At 43.7% G+C, this 21,504-nt stretch overlaps 1 protein-coding gene across 1 annotated transcript in view; it reads left to right on the top strand.

The window, feature by feature from the left end:
- Window positions 1–21,504, top strand: part of MYO5B (myosin VB) — a 403,095-nt gene that overhangs the window by 177,251 nt on the left and 204,340 nt on the right. The window contains exon 5 of the mRNA XM_030810458.1: window positions 15,711–15,867. Coding sequence (XP_030666318.1) covers window positions 15,711–15,867 — 157 coding nt within the window. The remainder of the gene's footprint in view (window positions 1–15,710; window positions 15,868–21,504) is intronic.

The following is a 21,504-nucleotide window of genomic DNA, read 5'->3' on the forward strand; positions in this document are numbered from 1 at the left end:
GGGTCGGGGTTTAGGACAAGATGTGGGCATTGGTAGGCAATGAGAAGCAACTGGTAATGGGTATGGGGTTTCTCTTGGGGATGATGAAAATGTCTATTGTGATGGTTGCACAACTCTGTAAGCACCTTTGAATTGTATATTTTAAATGGGTGAATTGTATGATATGTGAATTACATCTCAGATGTCACCATAAATAAGGCAAAGTGACAGGTTTGGAGAAGATATTTTAGAGAAGGTGGACAGGAAAAATGTCTCTTAGGTGGTATCATTTGAGCCTAGATTGGATAAAGTGAGATTGCGACAGGTGGGACGAGGGCAGAGGTAGGTGTGAATAATACACATTGTAAAGAATCCTGTCCAAGAAGGTTGGTTTGTATTTCATAGATATACATTACGTTAAAGAATTCAGTTACTGCACATGCTAACCAATATGGAAATAAATCTACCTTTTTATTTTAAAGGGGGTTTCTCCAAATTAGATGCCAGCCTTTAAACTCTAAGTTTTATTAAATATAAAATGAAGGCTTAAACCCTTAGGAATTGGGTTCACATAGAATTGGATCATGGGTTAATATATATTTTGGTGGAATTGAGAGTCAGGCACAGTAAGGCAAACAAAAGAAAAAGAAAAAGAATGAGATTAATGAAACAGTTAATCAACTGGCCAGCAGAGTCCTCAAGTTCTGGGTTGCATGGCACTCTGATCATGCTTTCCTGGGATCTGAAGGCCTTGCCTACTCTCTGATACCTCCCATCTTTGGCCCTTTCCCTGTGTCCCTTCTCTACCAGTTGGGAATCTGTAAGATGGCTCTGCAAAATGTATCACCAAATTGTGATTGCTGAACAGGTTTTCGAGGTAGGCTTTCCAGCCTGGTCTTGGAGCCCGTAGTGCTCAAGATGACCAGTACTGGAGGTGACTCTGGTTCCAGCAAGAATCTTAATATGTTCCAGATCAGCCCTTACCAAATATCCCATGGAGCACAATCACAGTGCTCATACCAGAGAGCTCCTAACAGGCAGGACGTGCTGCTTACAACAGAAGCTGTTTATTCAGCAGGGGCTACTGCAAGCACCTGGAGGAGGTGCTTGCTCACCTCGATGGCGCAGAAGATTGGGGCCTTGGAAGCTGTATTGGGATGAGATAATGTGGTGTGACTTCATGTGTCCCCAAAGAAGATAATTGACAACTACCAAGAAGCAGGCTTCCCTTGCCCTGGGCACACCCACTGTGCCAACAGAATATTTAACTTAAAACTGAAAATGCCTGTAGATTTTGACAGATGACACTAATAAAACACTAAAGAACACTAAAAAAATTTCACCTTTTGGGATTTTACAAATGTTAAGGGACTTCTTATAACTATTACTGAAAATAGCCAGATTTCAAGAATTAAAATTATGAAAGGAACACCCAGAATAGTTTAAGAAAAAATTTAAGCAAAACAAGCAAATTCTGATCCTGGAAATATTTGAAGATTGCTTTAATTACATTACCCAGCCAAAGGAGTGGTCAAATAAAACAGTTCCCCTACTCATGGGGAGAGCCATAGTGTAATTTTTGATCAAAAATGAAGTTCACTAGGTCAGAGAGGTTCATTTCCCTCCAGTGCACAAGATAGTTAAGAACTTGTTTGTACCAAAAATTGTTAGAAAAAGCCCACACATTTCTGTCTTTGGTTCAGCCCCCGGTCCCTGTCCCATGAACCCACTGCAGAGGGAATTCCTGTCTTTCAGCTTCCCTTCTGTCTGTACAAACTTCTAATTCTTGGTCAAGATCAACCTTAGGGCTGTTAACATTTTGAAATCTAACAAGACCCCCAATTCCAGGAGACTTCCCCCAGGGTCATCTTCTCTGAGCCCTCAGATTGTTGATGTATTTTGACACAGATGCTTCTCTTGTCTTAGATGTGCTAGGCATGGTCCCTTACTTGAGCATCAGCCCCTCAAGGGAGCACTTTTCTTACACTTAGTTACACAGCTCAAAATTTTATGCAAGGGAGCTGTGCAGTAAAAAATTGCCTAATAGATGGAACAGCTGAACCCCACCTTCATTCCTTTGGGGCTGAGACGTTTGTAGGTACTTGGGTAGAACAGACATCCTTCCCATCCTACAGGGAGAGAAAACACTCCGTGTAAAATAGCAGCTGTCCCCTTTGGGCTCCTCATCCAGCCAGAATGGTAGAGTGGGGACACTTAAAAAGCTCTGACAGATCTGTAAGGAGAGTCTGGGCTTCATTTACTGAGGGAGATAGGGCAGTAGGTGACACATTACAGTGAACTAATGTCACCAAATTGTAGGCTGTATCTCACCCAATCTGATGGCACGTTATGCACCTCACCACAACCCATAATGAGAGAGTTAGGGGATCATTAATACGTTCTCTTACAAATGAGGAAACCAGGTTTTACAGAAATGAAATAACTTGCCTGAGGTGGAAATGCCCTTTCAAAGTCTTTTTAAAGAAGACCACTGCATTATCATTAATAAATAACTCTGTATAGCTTCTGTTGTTAAGTTAACCATACCTGTAGCTGTTGTTGTTGTTTTTCCTTTCTCATCCATTTTCTCTATAATTTTGGGACTTTTTTTATGTAGACATTTGTAAAACAAAATATTTGCTAGTTAATCAGTTTTTCTGCTTCTGCTTCTCTTAACTGTGAGCTCTTTGGGCCCCGGGTTTCTCTTCCTAACACTGGCCACCTCAGTGTCATTTTTGTGATACAACCTGGTTTTGCTACTTTTTTAAGTAAAGAATTTGAAGGAAGAAGCTAGAGAAATTGACTACAATTGAGGGGGTCAAAGATTCCTGACTTGGAAGTAGAGCTCTGTGTTTTGGATTCTTGTCCATGGTGACTCAGCAGGCATACCCAGGGGCACCTGGGGCTGTAACTTGTGGGAAGTTCGCCCTGCCAGCCCCTCTACTGGGCTAGACAGTGGAGGGGGAAGGAGCAGTACTGGGTCCTGCCAGGGAAACCCAAGCTTTGGATAAATCTTTTTGGCTCTGTACTGTTACTGTTTTTGTGAAGCAAGTGAGTGTTTTCTGACCTGCCTCATGTTGTCAGAAGGGAAAACTTAGGTTTTGGATGTGATCTTGAAGTCGGGTAGAACTGATAATGATTGTGAGTTTTGGTTGTCTGTGTTACCTAAGTCTACTATTTTATTGCTAACTCTTGGCCACTTATATCTGTGCTGTATAAAAGGACACTTGAGAGAGGGCAGGGAGGTGAGTAATCCATTGGAACTACTACAAGCAAGATCTTGGTTACTGTCTCACTGAGCCCAAGTTAGTGAGGGAATCTGTGATTCTCTCAAGAGGGCTGGCTGTTTTGGGCCTGAGGCTGCTATTGCAGAAGCTCAGTGCTTAAGTGCCATTTTCTAATCTATTGAAATGGTGTCATTTGTCATCTTAGAATATCAGGCTGTAGGTGCAGTTGGGAGAGATGCCTCAGAAGCCTAAGGTGCTGTGTGGAGGCATGGAGTTGGCATACTCAGACCTGTAGGCCAGGATTTCCCAGATGTTACCAATCCAAGACTGGTGTGGCTGAAATAAGTGGGTAGTATTCTTCAATTTTAGTTTTGTTAGAGATGTTTCTGAGGTCAGCAAGTTTTCCTGCCAGCCTAATGAACGATTGATTTGTTTTTCATTATTGGGTCTTTTCTGGCCCACTAAAGCGAGTCTGTCTTTCAAGGACTCACATGTGTTTAGCGACCTTATGGATGTAATTCATTTGTATCCCAGGATCCACAGACTTTGGGACATTGTACTAAAGAGACTCATGAATAAAAGAGTGCTTTCAATAAGTACAGCCAGCGCTCTCTGTGTGCTTGCTCTGAGTTCCACAGTTACATGAATTATCTGCTAAGCTGTGAGGTTGATGATGTCTTTGCTAGAATGCCTTCAGTCTGAAGCAGATTGTTTACGAAGCAGCCTCTCCTGTGGTTGGACCCATGATGTGTTTGAAGGGTCCTTGCATGGGAGGAGGAAGGACTGCTGACCTTTGTCTACTTTGGGCTCTGAATTTACAGCATGGCTTTCAACAAACCATTCGGCTGCTTTGCAGTCAATGTCACCCAGGAGAAGAGAAGGTAGCAGCCACAGAAGGGGCACCCAGGTGCTGAGCAATAGTTCCCTGGAAGGGGAAGCTCTTTCTGGTGAATTTTCAGGGCAAGTTTTCTAGGATGGCCTTTGAATTGGGCCTGGGGGATAAACAGGATTTGCACTTGAAACTTAATGCATGTGCGTCTATTTGCCTCTGACATCCAAAGCCGACCAGTCATTATTTCAATTGTATGGCTGTCAACAATGTAAATCCGGTGAATGAGGAAACTGTATTTCTAGGTGATTTATCATAAGCGAGTAGCTAGAACTTGGAATTAATAAAGGTTTCTGTTTTCTTCAGCCAGGAAGAGCAGTTAATACATTCATAAATTAAAGGCTGTTTAGTTTCTTCAAGCTCATCTTTCAGTTCAGTGGTACGTTGTATTAGGCTATTGTTGACCATGAACAAGTTACAAGGTATTGGATTGCCGACAGTTCCTGAACATGTTTATGTAGTGACCTGTTTAATAAAGCTGAGTCTGTAGCAGTGCTTCTTAATCCTAGCAGAACTCTGTTCTAGTAGAATATTAGAAGCACTTGTGGAATTTTAAAAACAAATATCTGGGCCTCACCCTCCAGAGATTGTGATCTAATTGGTCTGGTGTGGGATCCAGCAGAAGTAGTTTCCTAAGCTCCATGAGCACTTCTTAATGTACAGCCAGGGTTGAAACCACTCTATGGTGAGCAAATAATGGTTCCGCAGTCAGCAGTGCCTCTTCCCTGAACACTACCTATGCTGTGCCACTCTTTGCACAGCCTGGCACCTCTGCTTGGAATGGTCTCTGGGAACAGCTCATGCAGGGCCTGGAGTGCCAGAGGCCCTAACTATACCCACCGTACTACAGGGCCTGGTGCAAGGGTGCTAAGCAGGGCCTGGACACATTCAGATGAGTGTTTTGGAAATATGTTTCCAGCAGCAATGAGGGGGAATGGATTGAGTAGGGGATAGAATTGTCATGGGAAGACCAGTTCTGCTGTGGTAGCATCTAGGAGGGAAAGGAGGTGGAACAGGGCTTCGTGGGGTGGATTAGAAAAAAATTCAAAGCAGTACAGTCAGCTTGGCCTCAAGGAGTAAAGGAGAGAAAGGAGTCATGGGCAGTTCCCAGATTCCCTGCTCATTGCTGAGCCATCCCTCGGGAAGGCAGGATGAGGAACAGATTGGTGGGGAGCTAAAGAGCACTGTTTTGGATGTGCAGGCCTTGGAGCGCCTGTGTACCTTCCGCGTGTAATTGTGCATATGTGTTTGGCTCTCAGAGGAAGTATCTGGGTTGGGGAAATACCAGTGTGGACAACTTGTGGGCAGCAGTTATAATCACAAAGGAAGAGGAGATCACCTCAGAGGCCACCTGGAGAAGTGAGGAAGGTGAGGACATTGACCTTCAAAAATGCCCTAAATTTTTTTTTTTTTTTTTTTTTGAGACGGAGTCTCAATCTGTCGCCCAGGCTGGAGTGCCGTGGCGCGATTTCAGTTCACTGTAACCTCTGCCTCCCGGGTTCACGCCATTCTCCCGCCTCAGCCTCCCGAGTAGCTGGGACTACAGGTGCCTGCCACCATGCCTGACTAATTTTTGGTATTTTTAGTAGAGTCAGGGTTTCACTGTGTTAGCCAGGATGGTCTCTATCTCCTGACCTTGTGATCTGCCTGCCTTGGCCTCCCAAAGTGCTGGGATTACAGGCGTGAGCCACCGCGCCCGGCCACCATGATGCCCTAAATTTTAAAAAATGTATGGATGAAGCAGTATCTGTCAAAGGAAAAATACAAGACTTGTATCATACTGGTGGCATGCCAAAGAGACAGTGTGGTATAGAGAAAGAGGATGGGTTTTGGAATGAGGGACTCACATGCACCTGGCTGAAATGCCAGCTACTGGCCAAGGAAAAGTCATTTTATTTGAATATACTTAAATATACTCCCTCACTGCAAAATAGTTTCCAAGAACAAGTGAAATAAGTGAGTTTGAAAAGTGATGTTTATTTGGTCTGACAGGCTACACATTCTATATGTGTATATCATAGTTCACCCCTAGCTAATGACAACATTAGAATAAGTCTGTAAAGCATAAAATCACAGGAAACACGTGCCTCTGTTGCTCACTTTCATCTAAGCCTGCAGCTTTCTGAATTCCGGTATATTTTGGACATTAGCAGTTCTATAAACTTCAGTTGATATACACTGTATCACACAGTTCCCATATAACCTGGATCTGGAATCACAGAATATGGGAGTAGCAGGAGATCCTGGGGATAATCTTCCAGACCCTTATTTTAAGAGCAAGGGAATTGGCACATTCCCATTTACACTGAGGAGTGCCCTAATCAGTGCTCTGTCTCCCTCTGTCTGGCCTGTCTGCCCAAGATGGGGTGGGCTGGGTGGCACTCCCCGGGTTCTTTCTGTGGTGGTATCTCATCTGAGATGGAGACAGCCCCGCTTGGGAATAGCCAGCAAGAGGAAGGGACAGATTCATTTAGCTGCTGCCTATATCACACTACACCTGAGAGGCTTATAAATAGCACTTAGCACTCCAAGGGCCACTGTTTAACTGAAGTGGGAAAATGATATTGGATATTAAATGTACTAAGTACTTATCTCTTACAGTATCAGAAGGTTCATTTTCATCTTACCAAGTAGACACTTGGGACTCTACCTGCCAAATGCCAATTACACAGTTTCCAGTGAATATTCATGACAGCCTTCCTGAATGGCTTGGCTTCAGTTCTGGGCTGTGGCTGAGTGGTGCCCTGCCCTCGTAGGGAGGGTATGGTAGAGTAAAATGTCACCACCTGGTGGCAGACTGCATGGGGACATCCCTCTGCCATTTTCACCCCAGGAACCCAGGACCTGCTCAGCCCTTGGACCTGGAGAACCCATCACACAAGTGCCCTGCCTCCAGGTGCCTGAGACACATCTCCTTCCCACTTTCAGGCCTGGCTGTCTTGTTGGAAGGGTTTGTAGACTCTCTTGCTTGGAGCATTCTGGCCCAGCCCCTTCTCGCAGCAGAAATGTTATTTATAGTGTTCCCAACCTTGGGAGGAAGCCCTTGAATGTTAGAATAATTGTAATTATATGGCTCTGTTTTGAACCCAAATATGACTTATGGTAATTTTCCATATACCTTCTCACCTGACTTGACCTCTATCTTAACCTACCTGTGTTCCCCAACCTTACTTTTCTCTCCCCACACAACCTTTTGTTCTCCCAATCTGATTTTTCTTTCCACTGGACTCTTCCTCCTATCTAACTTTCCTCACTATAATAGGTTTTTTATATTAATATAGTTTTGTGTGTTTGTATCTCTTAGTATTATGTTGTTTCATTTCACTTGTTTGAATTTATCATGAAAATATACCATATTTAGTTTTTGTTGTTGTTGTTTGAGACAGTCTTGCTCTGTCGCCCAGGCTGTAGTGCAGTGGCATAATCTTGGCTCACTGCAACCTCTGCCTCCCGGGCTCAAGTGATTCTCCTGCCTCAGCCTCCCAAGTAGCTGGGATTACAAGCACCCACCACCGCACCCAGCTAATTTTTGTATTTTTAGTAGAGATGGGGTTTCACCATGTTGGCCAGGCTGGTCTCAAACTCCTGACCTCAAGTGATCTGCCTGCCTCGGCCTCCCAAAGTGCTGTGATTACAGACGTGAGCCACTGCGCTCGGCCCATATATACTATTATCATTTTAAGTCACCATCGTTTCCAAGATTCATTGTCACTGTATTTTATTACCCTGTCTTCCAAGTATTAATATTCTCCGTGGTACTTATACAAATATCTTTGTTGCACAGAAATTATTTTAAAATTATATGTATTCTATTCTCTATCATAGTCCTTCTTTTTAAAAACTATTGTCGGTGATCTGTGTTTTGGTGATGGTGTTGACTATATGATTAGAGCATGTAGACACAGACAAGAAACAGTAGATTGATTATCCCATTAGTGAACAGAATATATTCTGTTGACACACCTAAATCTTCAGATGATTTGTCACAGAGGATGAAATGATATAGAGGGGCTTCATGACCAGTTTGGGGATGGAATGTCCTTTCTGTGGTGGCTTGGCAAGCCAGGCTTCCCCTTCTTCCTGTTTTGCAACCACGGTGTGTGTCGGGCCTAAGTGAGTGTTGTTCCCACCTCTTCATCCGCTCAGGGAGTTTCCAATTCAGGTAAATAGAGTTGTACCTGTCTGAGGCTCAACTCCCTCCCATTCCCCATACACACATGTCAGTCCCCTTCCTGTGGGTGAATCATGGAGGGCTGAGCATAGGGCAGGGACGACAAAGTTTGCAGGCAGTAACTTGTACAACTTGAAGGGGGCTCCAGACGGTGGGCTCAGCCTGTACTGCTATACATAACAGCCCTTGCTGAGGACTTCCTCTTAAAATCCAGGTGCCAGATCACTCATCCAAGTCCTTGTATCTGAGATTGACCATCATGGGATTTAGGTTCTAGTGGGGAGATCAAGGTGGGAGGAACAGTAAGTAGATGAGGAAAATGTTAGTACACTGTATAGTGAGTGCTATGAAGGTAGGATGGTTAAGGGTGGGTGGTGGGGGCCTTCTAGAGAAGTGATGTCAAGCCAGCCAGCACTGATGACCCCATTACATATTTAATCTTATACTGAGGCTAAGTTTATTATGGAGGGATTTGTTAAAGTCTGCTTTATTATACAGGAAGGAGTGTAATGATAATACAGAGATACAGGAGTGTAAGATAATACAGCATAACCTGGTGGAAAATTGTGCAAGGAGATGGAAGCCTGAGTTTGAATCTGGGCTCAGTGTCTCACTAGCTAAGGAATTCTGGGTGCATCATTTGACCTTTCCAAACTTCTATTTTCTCTTATTTAAAATGGGAAGACTGGCATCCAGTGATCTTATGAATCTTAAGCAAAGTCTATATACTAAGAGTCTCATAAACCATTTGAGCATGATGTAAGTAAATGGTTAATTACATTAAACAGCAGTTATTGATGACCTGCCATAAGGCAGGATGTGATTGAGTACCAGGCATTAAGAGCTGTGAGATCAAAGAAGGGGATTATCAGTTTGAACTGGGACAGCTTCAGGCCACAGCAACGTGGGAGAGAATAAAGCAAGAAGCTCTGTGTGGCTTGAACACGTCCAGTAGAAGAGTGGCATGCACTGAAGCTGGAGAGAGGTGCTCGGTCCCCCGGGGCCTTGAACACAGTGGATGTGGGTCTTATTTAGAGGGCAGAGGGATGCCATTGGAAGGTTTAAAGCAAGGGAGAAGTATGGTCCGATGTTCATTTTCAGAAAGTTTCATAAGAAGGACATGTTAGAGGAGGAGGAGAGTACAGACTGGAAAGCTGCTATTGTAATGTATGCCAGAGATGGTGATGGTGTGGACTAAAAGGTACAGAGAAGGAAACAGACTACACCCTGGAGAGAAGTTCAATAGGATGTGCTAATGTAGGGCTTGAGGGCAAGGGAGAAATCCCCAGTGCCTCTTAGGTTTCTGGCTGGAGTGAATGAGTAGATACTGGTGCCACTTACATAGAGGAGGTACCAGGGATAGGCTTGGATGCCAGGAGCCCTGGGAATTCCAGGTGAAAGCACAGAGCCTGCCGACAGCGAACCCTCATTTAGTGACGTGTGAACTGAGTGTGGCTGATAGAACCTGGTGTTTGAGGAGGGAGGATACCATGGGTGCCACCCAAGTCTGCAGTGGGACACTTGGCCTCACTGGTCACAGCCAAGCTGGTTGCTGGGGAGTGAAGCCTCTGGAGCTTTCCTGGGGATGCTTTGTCATCTCTGAGATGCTTTGAGTAGTGCTGCCGTGTGAGTTCTGTGTACATATAGCTGATTGGGAGACCACAGGTGATAAATTATGCCCCTCAGGAAACCCAAACAAGATAACACTTAGTGGGATTTCTCAAAACAGAGTTCCCTGGGTGCCTCCCTGGCTGATCAGCAGGCCTCTCCTTTGAGCAGAGTGACCTCAGGTGCCCAGCCAGCCACTTGCATCACTCTCTCTCCAGGTGGCCCCACCCAGAAATGAGGAAGGAAGGGCTTGATCTTGCTCATCAGCCTAAAGCACTGCAGTGGTTTGGTGGGAAACTTCTAGGAGGAGTTAGGGTAGTTTAGCAGAAGCTAAGTCCTGCCTCTCAGGTGTCACAGAAGGGGGGGCCATTGTGAACTGGGGAGGTGGTGTGTGTGTGGATGTGTTGGTTGTCAGGTCTTTTGCCTGGAAGCTGCAGAATGGCTGAGTTCCTTACCTCAGGCTCCCATACTCTTGTCTGAGTCCTTCAAGAGCCTTTTGCTATTTGACTTTCTGAAGACCATGTGGACCTGAATCATGGCTGAGTGCTAAATTCCTTGCCAATGGTTTACTTCCTCTAAATGAAAGGAATTTCACTGGGCTCAGGAGAGGTGGCTTCATTGAAAAGCAGATTGATGCAAGTTGCTAGCCAAGTCATTGGGGTGAATGGATGAAGCCACACATTGGTTATATTTTTGAAGGACACTGGGTCAGATTCTATACTTATAAACATCTCCCTCTTAATGAGCCCTAAATATCCACAGTTTGAAACTAAGCTTTTCCCTCCCCCTACTTCCTGTTAGGATTTTAGTCAGAGGATCATCAAATGTCAGAGGTAGGCAGTATCACTTGGGAAGTCCAAGTCACAGCCTTTTACTTTAGAGATGAAAAGATGGAGGGCCAGAAAACAGAAGCAACCCAAAGTCACACAGCAAGTGAAATGACCCCACTGGGACTGACTTCAAAAGAAGGTGAAATATGACAAGGTCTTAAAAGGAGGACAAAGCAAGTAATGGGGGACTTTACAAGCTGGCGAAATAATTACCTTCTAGGATGCCTGGGTGGGGAGTCAGGGCAGACTGTCCAGGTGTTGGACATGGACAGGACTGCATAGAAGCATATATATTGAAGGTTACCTCAGGTAGAGGGAATACCAGAAACAGCAGTGGTGGGAAAGTGTGTGGTCATCAAAGACAAGTAGTCCTGTTGGGCTGAACCTTGATACCATCATCTTATAAGAAATATAGGCCGGGCGGTGGCTCATGCCTATAATTCTAGCACTTTGGGAGGCCAGGGTGGGCAGATTGCTTGAGCTCAGGAGTTCAAGACTGGCCTGGGCAACATGGCAAAACCCCATCTCTACAAAAAATAGAGAAGTTAGCCAGACGTGGTAGCCTATGCCTATGCTTATGCCTATAATACCAGCTACTTGGGAAGCTGTGGTTGGGGGATTGCCTGAGCCCAGGAGGTTGAGGCTGCAGTGAGCTGTGATTGTGCCACTGTACTCCAGCCTGGGTGACAGAGTGAGATCCTGTATCAAAAAACAAAAACATGTAGAGATCATCTCACAATCTTGCAGCAAATATATAAGATGGGGAAGTATTCTCTACAATGTGGGTGAGTGGCTTACCAAGAGTTTGTTGGCAGCAGACCCAGGACTCAGGGCAGATCCTTTAGATTACAACCCCAGTGTCCTTTTCACAAAACCCCATACTTATCAAGGGTTTTAGCATTAGAAGTATGCATTGTAGAAAGGTTTACATGCTCAACTAAAAAGCTTAGACTTGATTTGATAAGCAATGAGTAGTTATTTAACTTTTTTGAGTGGGAAAAATGCGATTAGAACTGTGCTTTAGCAATTTAATCTGGCGGGAGTATTAGAATGAATTAGAGACCTAGGTTTCTTAATCATGGTGACTACTTAGAAGAGCTTGGGCTTCAGGGATCAGAGTTCTAACAGACTGAACTGAGATGATCTGAAGGTCAAATAAGTTAACTACTTTGTCCAAAGTCAGACAGCTAATCAGTGGTGTGACTGAGGTTCAAATTCAAGTCTGTCTTTAACGTCCATTTCTGGGGTTCCAGCTCCAGGAAAGTGGATATGTACATAGAACACAGTAGGAGAGCTGCTGCACGCTGTACTTTGCAGGCTGTTACAGAATAGTGCATATATGCCTAATGTGCACCTACCCCTCCTCTATTTTTTTTAAGAGTTGAGATCTTGCTCTGTTGCCCAGTGGTGTGATCATAGGTTATCATAGCCTTTGGACTCATGGGCTCATGCGATCCTCCCGCCTTAGCCTCCTGAGTACCTGGGACTACAGGCAGGCACATGCCCAGCCCTACCCTAGGCTAGGGAGGGAAGTGCCTAGTATGTGCAAAAGAAGTGCAATAAAGCTAAGTAAAAATCATCAATTTTTCCAGACATTTTACCTCTGAATTAGGGAAGCTGTTGAATGGTGCTTGTTGGTCTAAGAAGTGAATTTATCTGACTTTAGCCTACTTATCAGCATCAGATCTAACATCCGTGAAATTAGGCAGGATTAGCACTATTGGTGATTTCCAAGACTTGTTCCCCAAAAGAGCCTCAAATGTAAAGATTTTTTAAACTTGTGGGGTTTTTTTTATAGCTCTTGATAATTTCTTAGCCATGTATGTCCACTTTATCAGAACTCCAAAATTTGCCTTTTGCATCCTGCCAGTTTTACTGTTCCGTTGCCTTGATTCCTTCTTTTTGAATTCTTGACACTTGTCACGTGACCTACCCCCCTTTTTGATTCCTGGCCACTTACCCCCTCAGAAGAGCCCACTTTTTCTCCACATCTTGTATGAGTTGCTCTCTTTCCTGAAAAGGGCATGACTTCCAGTCACTCCCCAGTGATATGCAGGGGAATTCCCTTATTGACACCATAGGTGAACAGTGACAAGCATTGCTGGCGTGTGCCTCATTTGTCTTTGCCGAGTGTAACCTGTCAACTGGGTCTCCTTGTAGTCCAGCATCCTGTGTGTGCTGTGTTGACGCAGGAGCCTGGCAGCACTTACCCATCTCCCCTCCTCCACTGATGGGATTCATTCCCTCCTGGCATCTGTGTGTTGCTTCCCCGGGATCCTTATTAAGTACTTGGGATAGTATATACTCCTGCATTCTAACTGGTTCTTTGTTGAGGATCAAGGCTTAGACACATTCTAAACTTATCCATTTATCTGGGGCTAAACACAAATTTGGGACATAACTCTACACTTTTGGGTGTGGCTGCTATAATCTAGTTCTCCTTATTGCAGATACCCAGGAATTTTTTTTTCCTCTCTTTTTTTTTTATTATTATACTTTAGGTTTTAGGGTACATGTGCACAATGTGCAGGTTTGTTACATATGTATCCATGTGCCATGTTGTTTTGCTGCACCCATTAACTCGTCATTTAGCATTAGGTATATCTCCTAATGCTGTCCCTCCCCTTCCCCCCACCCCACAACAGTCCCCGGAGTGTGAGGTTCCCCTTCCTGTGTCCATGAGTTCTCATTGTTCAATTCCCACCTATGAGTGAGAACATGTGGTGTTTGGTTTTTTGATACCCAGGAAGTTTTAAAGATGGTATCAAACTTGTCTGTTTCAGAAGTACAATGCCAAACTTGTGATGTTCTTAGTTGCCTGGGATGGTTGTGCTCTGAGCAGTTCTCTAAGGACTTGATAATGAAGATATTAAGGTTAGAGGTGACACCTGTCATTATCCTCTAGGTTTAGGGATGTATTGTAAAATTAAATGAGAAGAGGCGATATAAACATCCCCAGGCTGCTTTAAAGGCTACCTTTCAATGTTGAGATTTCACAGCAGCAAGGAGAGAGAAGCAGATGCTCTGACTACAATGATGTCCCAGAACTACAAGGGATCTCAGAGAGACACTGGTAATTCTATCCCCCAAATACTGGGTAGGATACAACATACATTTTCAAGTAGTTGGTTGTGTATCAAATTTGAAATATACATTTTTTTCAGCTTTGCCTTCTCAACAGTGTCTACTAGCCACCCACATCCACTCAGGTCCATCCCCATTGTTAACCATTTTTGTGAGCTGGGACACTTCTTGCTGACCTTGAAGAGCAGCTCATAGTGAAGGATTTTTTCATCTCAGCTACCTCATGACTCTGCCTTTGGCTCCCACCTCCAGCCTGCTTCTTTGCGGTCTAGGCCGTCTCTAATTGGACCATTACCTTGTATCATCGCACCATGTTTCCAGCTGTTAGCCCTGATCAGAAGAGAGGCTGACATTCATTCACCTGTGCCGATAAGCTACAGCCTACTCATGTTGACAGTTAGCAAGGCAGGGCAGGCCCCTGTGGTGCTTCTCTGTTCTTTTCTGGCCCACTCTGCCTAGGAAGCAATGGGAGCTGGTGTAAAGAGGGCCAGGCTGGTGACAGGGGACCCAAGTTCTAAACCTGTCTTCATATGGAAAAGAAGGGAGTTAGATTAGTTGAGAGCTAAGTTGCTTCCGGTTTAGTGATATATATTGAGTTTGTACTTTGTGCCAGGCACAGTTACAGACACTGGGGAGTGAAAGCAGAGTGCCTGCCCTCTTGACAGTGGGTTTGTGAATGGGAGGTGGGTGGTGGAATACAGCACTTACAAACCATTTCCCGAAACCGCGATCCAAACATTTGTCCTCACTCTCTGCTTTGAACATCCATCTAATCTAACCCCCTTCTTTTCCAAATGAAGACAGGTTTAGAACCTGGGTCTCTTGGCACCAGCCTGGCCCTCCTTACACCAGCTTCTATGGCTTGCTAGGGACATTCATGTTCCTTGGAGACCCACTGAGCTGTTCTTTCCATTGCTTGTCTGTCTTCCTACTACCTGTTTTAAAGGGATAACTACAGAGGTGTTTCTATCTGATGTAGAGTATCTTCTTTCTGCCCTCTGTTCTGTCTAACTCAGATCCCACTTACTGAAATTGATAGTTTTATCAAAGTTCTGAGAAACTTGAGGCAAGATTATTTTGGTGGCTAATAGCATGCCCTTTGTGACCTACCTGTATGAACAAAAATGTTAAAAACTGTGGTCTGCTGGCATGCTAGGCTCAAATGCAGGTGGAGAGGAAAAGATCTGTGTTTTTGAAGAAATCGTAACGTATACAGTGACACAAGATGGGAATGTTAGAGAAACAAAGGGGAGATGATATAACCGAAAGTGTGTGCTTGTGAATTTTCTTTTTTTTTTGAGACGGAGTTTTTGCTCTGTTGCCCACGCTGGAGTGCAGTGGCACGATCTCGGCTCACTGCAACCTCTGCCTCCTGGGTTCAAGCGATCCTTCTGCCTCAGCCTCCCAAATAGCTGGGACTACAGGCGTGTGCCACCATACCCAGCTAATTTTTTTGTATTTTTTTTAGTAGAGACAGAGTTTCACCATGTTAGCCAGGAAGGCCTCGATCTCCTGACCTCGTGACTCACCACCTCGGCCTCCCAAAGTGCTGGGATTAGAGGCGTGAGCCATCACGCCTGGTCTGTGTGTGCTTGTGAATTCTTAAAGGATGTGTGTAAGGGAGTGATCTAGGGGCACTGCACTCAGAGGGAACTCGGGAGAGTGGCCAGTTGTCTGTACCACTCTTGCTCTAGGCCATAAATGAAGGTATGTGCCCTGTTAGAATTGCTTTCTTCCTCCTGCTTTCAGGATGTTTGCAGGTGTTGGGGAGGGCAGACTATTTTTACACTGTTCCTCTGCGTTTATCCATTAAAGTAGGAGAGATGCTCCCGGTGAGGCTCAGGCCCTTGTCAGACAGAGTCCCTGGATGGCAGCAGAGCCTTTCCATGGCCAGTGACTTATCAGAGCTTTTTTCCTTCCAGAGATGAGAAGAATCAGTCCATCATAGTCAGTGGGGAGTCTGGAGCCGGGAAGACGGTGTCAGCCAAGTATGCCATGCGCTATTTCGCCACCGTTGGTGGCTCGGCCAGTGAAACCAACATTGAAGAGAAGGTGCTGGCATCCAGTCCCATCATGGAGGTAAAGCCTTCTAGGTGTCCTGGCCTTCCTGGCTGGAGCTCCTCCCACTGGCAGCAAGACTGCTGGGTATCAAGCCTGAGTGCAGCCTTCACGCCTCTTCCTGAGAGCCCTTTGTCCACTGTGGAAGAAAAGTTACCAAGGTGCCTCTAAAACCATGGATGTCGACCTGGTTTTGTCTTTAGGTTCCCAGTACTGGGTAGAGTATCCTCATATTCTCCATGTCCCTTGACTCTGCTGAATGTTGTAGTGACAGTGACTGTCCCTCCCCACCTCCTCCACCTCTGTTGCTGTCCCTTTTCCTGCTGACATCACGTGTCAGAAATCAGTGCTCCACCGAAACTCTTAGAAGCTTTGAGGGCCTGCTGGATCAGAAAGGCAAATTTCATGGGGGATGGGGAAGCCTAGATAGAATATTTTTCAACCCACAGTATTTGGGCATCTTATCTTTTTAGCGGGTAGGTAAAGCCAAAAGGTATGTGAAAACCTAGTATCTGTTGAAACTCCTCAGAAAACAGTTCCCTATGATGGCGTGAATTGGCCAGGGCAGGTCTGTGTCTTCACTCCTCAGCCTTCATGATAGGGGCTGGCCTAGGGTGGGCTCACAGCAGTTGACACAACTACAGGCCAGAGAAGTTTGCTAAAAACTAGTTCTTGCTATAACTAAGCATGCTTTAGGATCAGAATGCTGTCTCTTTTTCCCCCTTTTCTGTATGAAACCTTCGTTTTGATGGAGTAGAACAAAATGGCCTCATGGTCCCTAGGCCGGCTTTCATTCCCTACCTTTGAAGCTAAAGCTCTTTGTTGTTGTCTTGGTTACAGTTGGTAGGAGCAGGCCCTTCTGCCAGCCCTGGGCAGTCCCTTTGTTTTATGTCTGTCTAGTCCATCTCTAATTGGACAGTTCCCTTCTGTCATCACACTTAAAATAGTAAGAAGACATTAGAGTTGAGCTGCAAGCTGCCAAGATAGCATCAGGTTTCCATGCAGAGCCCTGAGCCCCATCGACAGAGACACAAGTCACCATGGGGTTTGGTCTTTCAGATGATTTTGGACTTAGAGAAACAAGAACTTGCCTGGACCTTCCCCAGTCCCCTCTTTCTCTCTTCCTTTACCAAGTGCAGGAGTAAACTGAGTCTTTGATTCATAGGGGTTCATTGATTATCCAGGCAAAATCTCCTGCCTTCAGAGTTGCGTTACTTGGAGGACTTTAATTCTCTGCTAAGTAATAGGATACAACCTGTTCACTAAGAATTTTCGAAAAGCAAGTTTCAGTATTTGTTCTTACAAGATTTGGGAAATGGTGAATACAATTGAAGGCATTTGTACTAAACAGATAAAAAGAAAAACTTTTATTCCATTACAGTGCTTCTCAAACTTGAGGGTGCCTGAGAATTGCCTGTAAGGCTTGTTAAAGCACAGATTGCTGGACCCCACTCCAGAGATTCTGATTCAGAAGGGGTCTGGGAGGGGCCCCCCAAATTTGTATTTCTCGCAAGTTCCTAGGTGATGCTGGTGTTGCCCGTCTCGGTACCACACTTGAAGAACCACTGACCTATTAAAAAGATAGGAAGGGCTCACTGGAAAATATGAAAGAATGAAAGGAAATAATCCCCTTTAATACTACAGCCTGCTGATAATCATCCAACATTTTGGTATATTTTCTTCCAGCTTTTTTACTAACTATTACAGCATAAGCCTTGTCCCCATATCATTCAACTTTTTATGAACTATCCTGTTGGCTGCAAACATATATTAATAAATGGCTTTACCATAATTTGACTCCTTCTTTTCTGACATTTCATTGGTAGCATATTTACTCCAGCATTTAGTCTGAGCCGCGAACTGAGGCATGGCCATGGTCCAGGTCAGAAGCCGTTTGTGGACCGTGGCCTTGGCCTCCTTAGACCATATTGAACAGCTAAGACAGCCGCTCCACAATTAACCTCATGTTCTACCTCAAATGAGAGTGAAAGCAGTATCTCTCCTTTGACCGAGTTTCAAGATTCTGTCTATCTTTTAGGCAGTAAGATATCGGAGACACAGTGTACTACTTCTTTTAGAAATAGAATAGTTATTCTGGGCAAAATGAAAGACAAGAAGCCTCTTTGAGCTCCAGAGACTGAATAAAGTAGTTATTATTAGTCATGTTGGAAATTTAGTGAAGGCAGATCACCACATTAGTAAACATGTATGAGACATGGGGAAATTTTTTACAATTTTGTCATAAAATACACATAACATAAAGTTTACCATTTTAACTATTTTAAGTGTACAATTTAGTGGCATTTGGTACATTCACGATGTTTGTACATCCATCACCACCATCTATTTCCAGAATTTTTTCATCACCACAAACAGAAATTATTTACCCATTAAACAGTAACTCTCCATTCTCCCTTCCGCCAGCCCCTGGTAATCTCTCTGAATTTGCCTATTCTAGGTACCCCACACAAGTGGAATCATATACTAGTCCTTTTGTGTCTGGCTTATTTCACTGAGCATAATGTTGTGAAAGTTCAATCATGTTTTGGCATATATTAATATTTTGCTCCTTTTCATGACCGAACAGTATTTCATTGTGTGGTCATACCACATTTTGTTTATTCTTCTACCTTTTGGCTATTGTGCATAATGCTGCTGTGAATGTGGGTGTGAAAGTATCTGTTTGAATCCTTGCTTTGGAAATGCTTTTTAAATCGCAGTGTTCTGACATTATCTAACATTTGGAATATCCATTATAGGCTGAGTAGGCTGCTAGGCTGTAGGAAAGCAGGATGCTTTGACATGGCAGAGATGAAAAGCAACATGCACACACAGACATATGCTCAGTGTGCTTCAGTTGCTAAGATCTGAAGGAGTGTGTACATGAACCAGCTTAATCTTACATGGTCATGTAAATAAATGCTACAGTGGTTCGAGCTCAAAACATTAATTTTCTGCCTTCTGCAAATTAGTACTTTAGAAATTATGTAAGTCCTGAGGGTTTCTTCTGTCAAATGGAGAATTTTGTCATCCTAGAGACTGTCCCTTGAGCTGTCATTAAGTGTTATGTTTGAGAGAAGTCTTGGCTATGAACATGGAAAGGAAGAATTATAGCCAGGAAGAACCCTGAGAGGATTAGAAAGATTGTTGCCAAGCAGAGAAAGAGGCTTTTGCACTTCCCAAGTCTGAAAACACGACTTTTCAGAAGTCGAGTCTATCTGGGACCTTGTGTCAGGAAGCCCAATCAGTTTTGTGGCTGCTCAGTGTTATAACCAGCACAGAGCATGTCTTAATCAGAGGACAGACAGCTGATTACTGATTGATTGCTCTGCCCCGTCCTCGGGAAGGATGGCACCTCCCAACAAAGCAACTGGTTATGGTCACAGCGTTGTCTCATTGTGTCCACTGCCCAGCAGCTGCAGACACCTCCTGGGGAGACCAAGAGTTGAAGGTCTGAGGAGGCGGAAATCCCAGTGGTCTATGCTAGGTGGCAGTTGTTGGAATTAAAGGTGACTTGAGGATGGATTGAGATTGGTTGGGGTGCACTGGGATGATTTATTGTCACCATCAGCACTCTCTGACCCTGTTCTGTTTAAGAGCTTGTCAGCATCCGAGGAGTGATTTGTTCACAAGTCTGCACTGATTAAAAGAACATTGGTAATCAAGAGACTGTTAGAGGAGGAACAGAACCCAAATTTAGGCCAGAGATATCACATCATTTCTCAGAGTGACTGGACTTTGCAGGCAGACAACTCTGAGAGCCACTATTCTGGGAGAAAGAAAGGAGGCTAGACAAGATCGTGCCATTGCACTACAGCCTGGGCAACAAGAGGGAAACTCCATCTCAAAAAAAAAAAAAAAAAAAAAAAAAAAGAAAGAAAGGAGGCTAGAGTGAAGCTAGCAAAAATGATGACTAAAACCAGATATGTTATTTTCAGGATTTGCTTTTTTTTTTTTTTTTTTTTTTTAAGACAGTACCTTGCTTTGTCACCCAGGCTGAAGTGCAATGGCATGAACACGATCACTGCAGTCTCTTCCTCCTGGGCTCCAGCGATCCTCCTACCTCAGCCTCCAGAGTAGCTGGGACTACTAGACATACACCACCATGCCCAGCTACCTTTTGTATTTTTTAGTACAGACAGGGTCTTGCCACATTGCCCAGGCTGGTCTCAAACTCCTGGGCTCAAGCGATCCACCCACCTCGGCCTTTCTAAGTGCTGGCTTACCAGTGCCTGGCTAAGTGTTCACGCTTTTTAGGGCAAAGAAGAAATCCAGACACTGTTAACCCATTTTTACAAGAATCTGCCCCCAACACACCTTACCAATCTTATCTCCTGTTTTCTTTCATGTATCAACATACTTTAGCCACTTCAAACTTGTTTATTTTGTAACATAACCCTGTCCCTTTGTCCACACTATATTTATAGAATCTCTTCTTCTTTACCACTGTCAGAATTCTGCTCACTTTAAGATCCACTTCAATTTTCCACTTCTTAGAGCTTTTCCCATACTGGGGCATGGTTGTTTTTGCACCTTATCCGTGTTTTCATACTACTTGATACATACCTCTTTACTGTACAATCAATTACACTGAAATTATTTCAGTCCATTTTTATTTCACCATGTATTTCTGTATGCATCAAAAAGATTGTTATACCGTATGTACTTGGTATCATATTCCATCAACCAGTTTGCAAGTTTTCACTCTACATTTTTTTATTAATCCATGAGCTGTGTTCTAGTTTATTACTTTTAACAGCTTTATAGCATCTGATTGTGTGAATATACCACATTTTATTTACGTTTTCCCTACTGGTGAACATCTGGGTTGTATTTCTTTTTTATTATTAAATATAGTCTGAATGGAACATTCTTGCCTACTTGAATTATGTGAGAATTTCTCTAGGTAACATCTAGAAGTAGAATTGCTGATTTGTTAGGTGCATGCATGTTCAGTTTTACTAGATATACCCGATTTTCCTTCAGAATTGTTGTTCCAGTACTTTTAGATCTATCATATCACTTTGCAAAGTAGCCTAGTAAAGTAAGGAGGGCCAATCTTTTGGCAATGATCTTTAGACCTTGGGCAAAGTTTTCCTAAGCTATCACAAGGAATGATCTCAGATATGGTAAAAGGTCTTATTGCTATCTTAGAAAGTAAGAAATTTGAAATTAAAAGTTTGAAATTGAAACTTATCTGTTGAAATGAGCTTCTCCTTTAGAATTTTCCACCAACTGGCCTTTGCTGATTACATCTGTATGACATTGTTTAACTTGTGCCTTTGTCTACTTTATTTCCTGTAAAGGAATAGTAAAATTTAGAGGCTGCTTTAGTTTTTGTTTTGTTTTGTTTTTTTAACAGGAATCCTTAAGATGTGGTACTTGGGCCTCCATTAGGAGGCACAGAAAATCTGGCTGTCTTTTTGTGATGTGAGCAGCTATTGATTATGCCTAGATCTATTAATTCATCAGCAGTTACAAAATGCTGATATTGTCATTCTTTTACACCTCCTGCATGTATTAGCTGGAATAAATCTGTGCAGAGAAACGTCCCCTCACCAACTACTTAATTGCCCTGAGATACAGTTTACACTGGAAAGTAGATGTTTAATGCTTTGTTTACTAGGTTTCATAGTAATTAGTTGGTTTTCTAGCATC

Source organism: Nomascus leucogenys, chromosome 4 (genome assembly GCF_006542625.1).
Source record: "Nomascus leucogenys isolate Asia chromosome 4, Asia_NLE_v1, whole genome shotgun sequence".
NCBI classification, from domain to species: Eukaryota; Metazoa; Chordata; class Mammalia; order Primates; family Hylobatidae; genus Nomascus; species Nomascus leucogenys.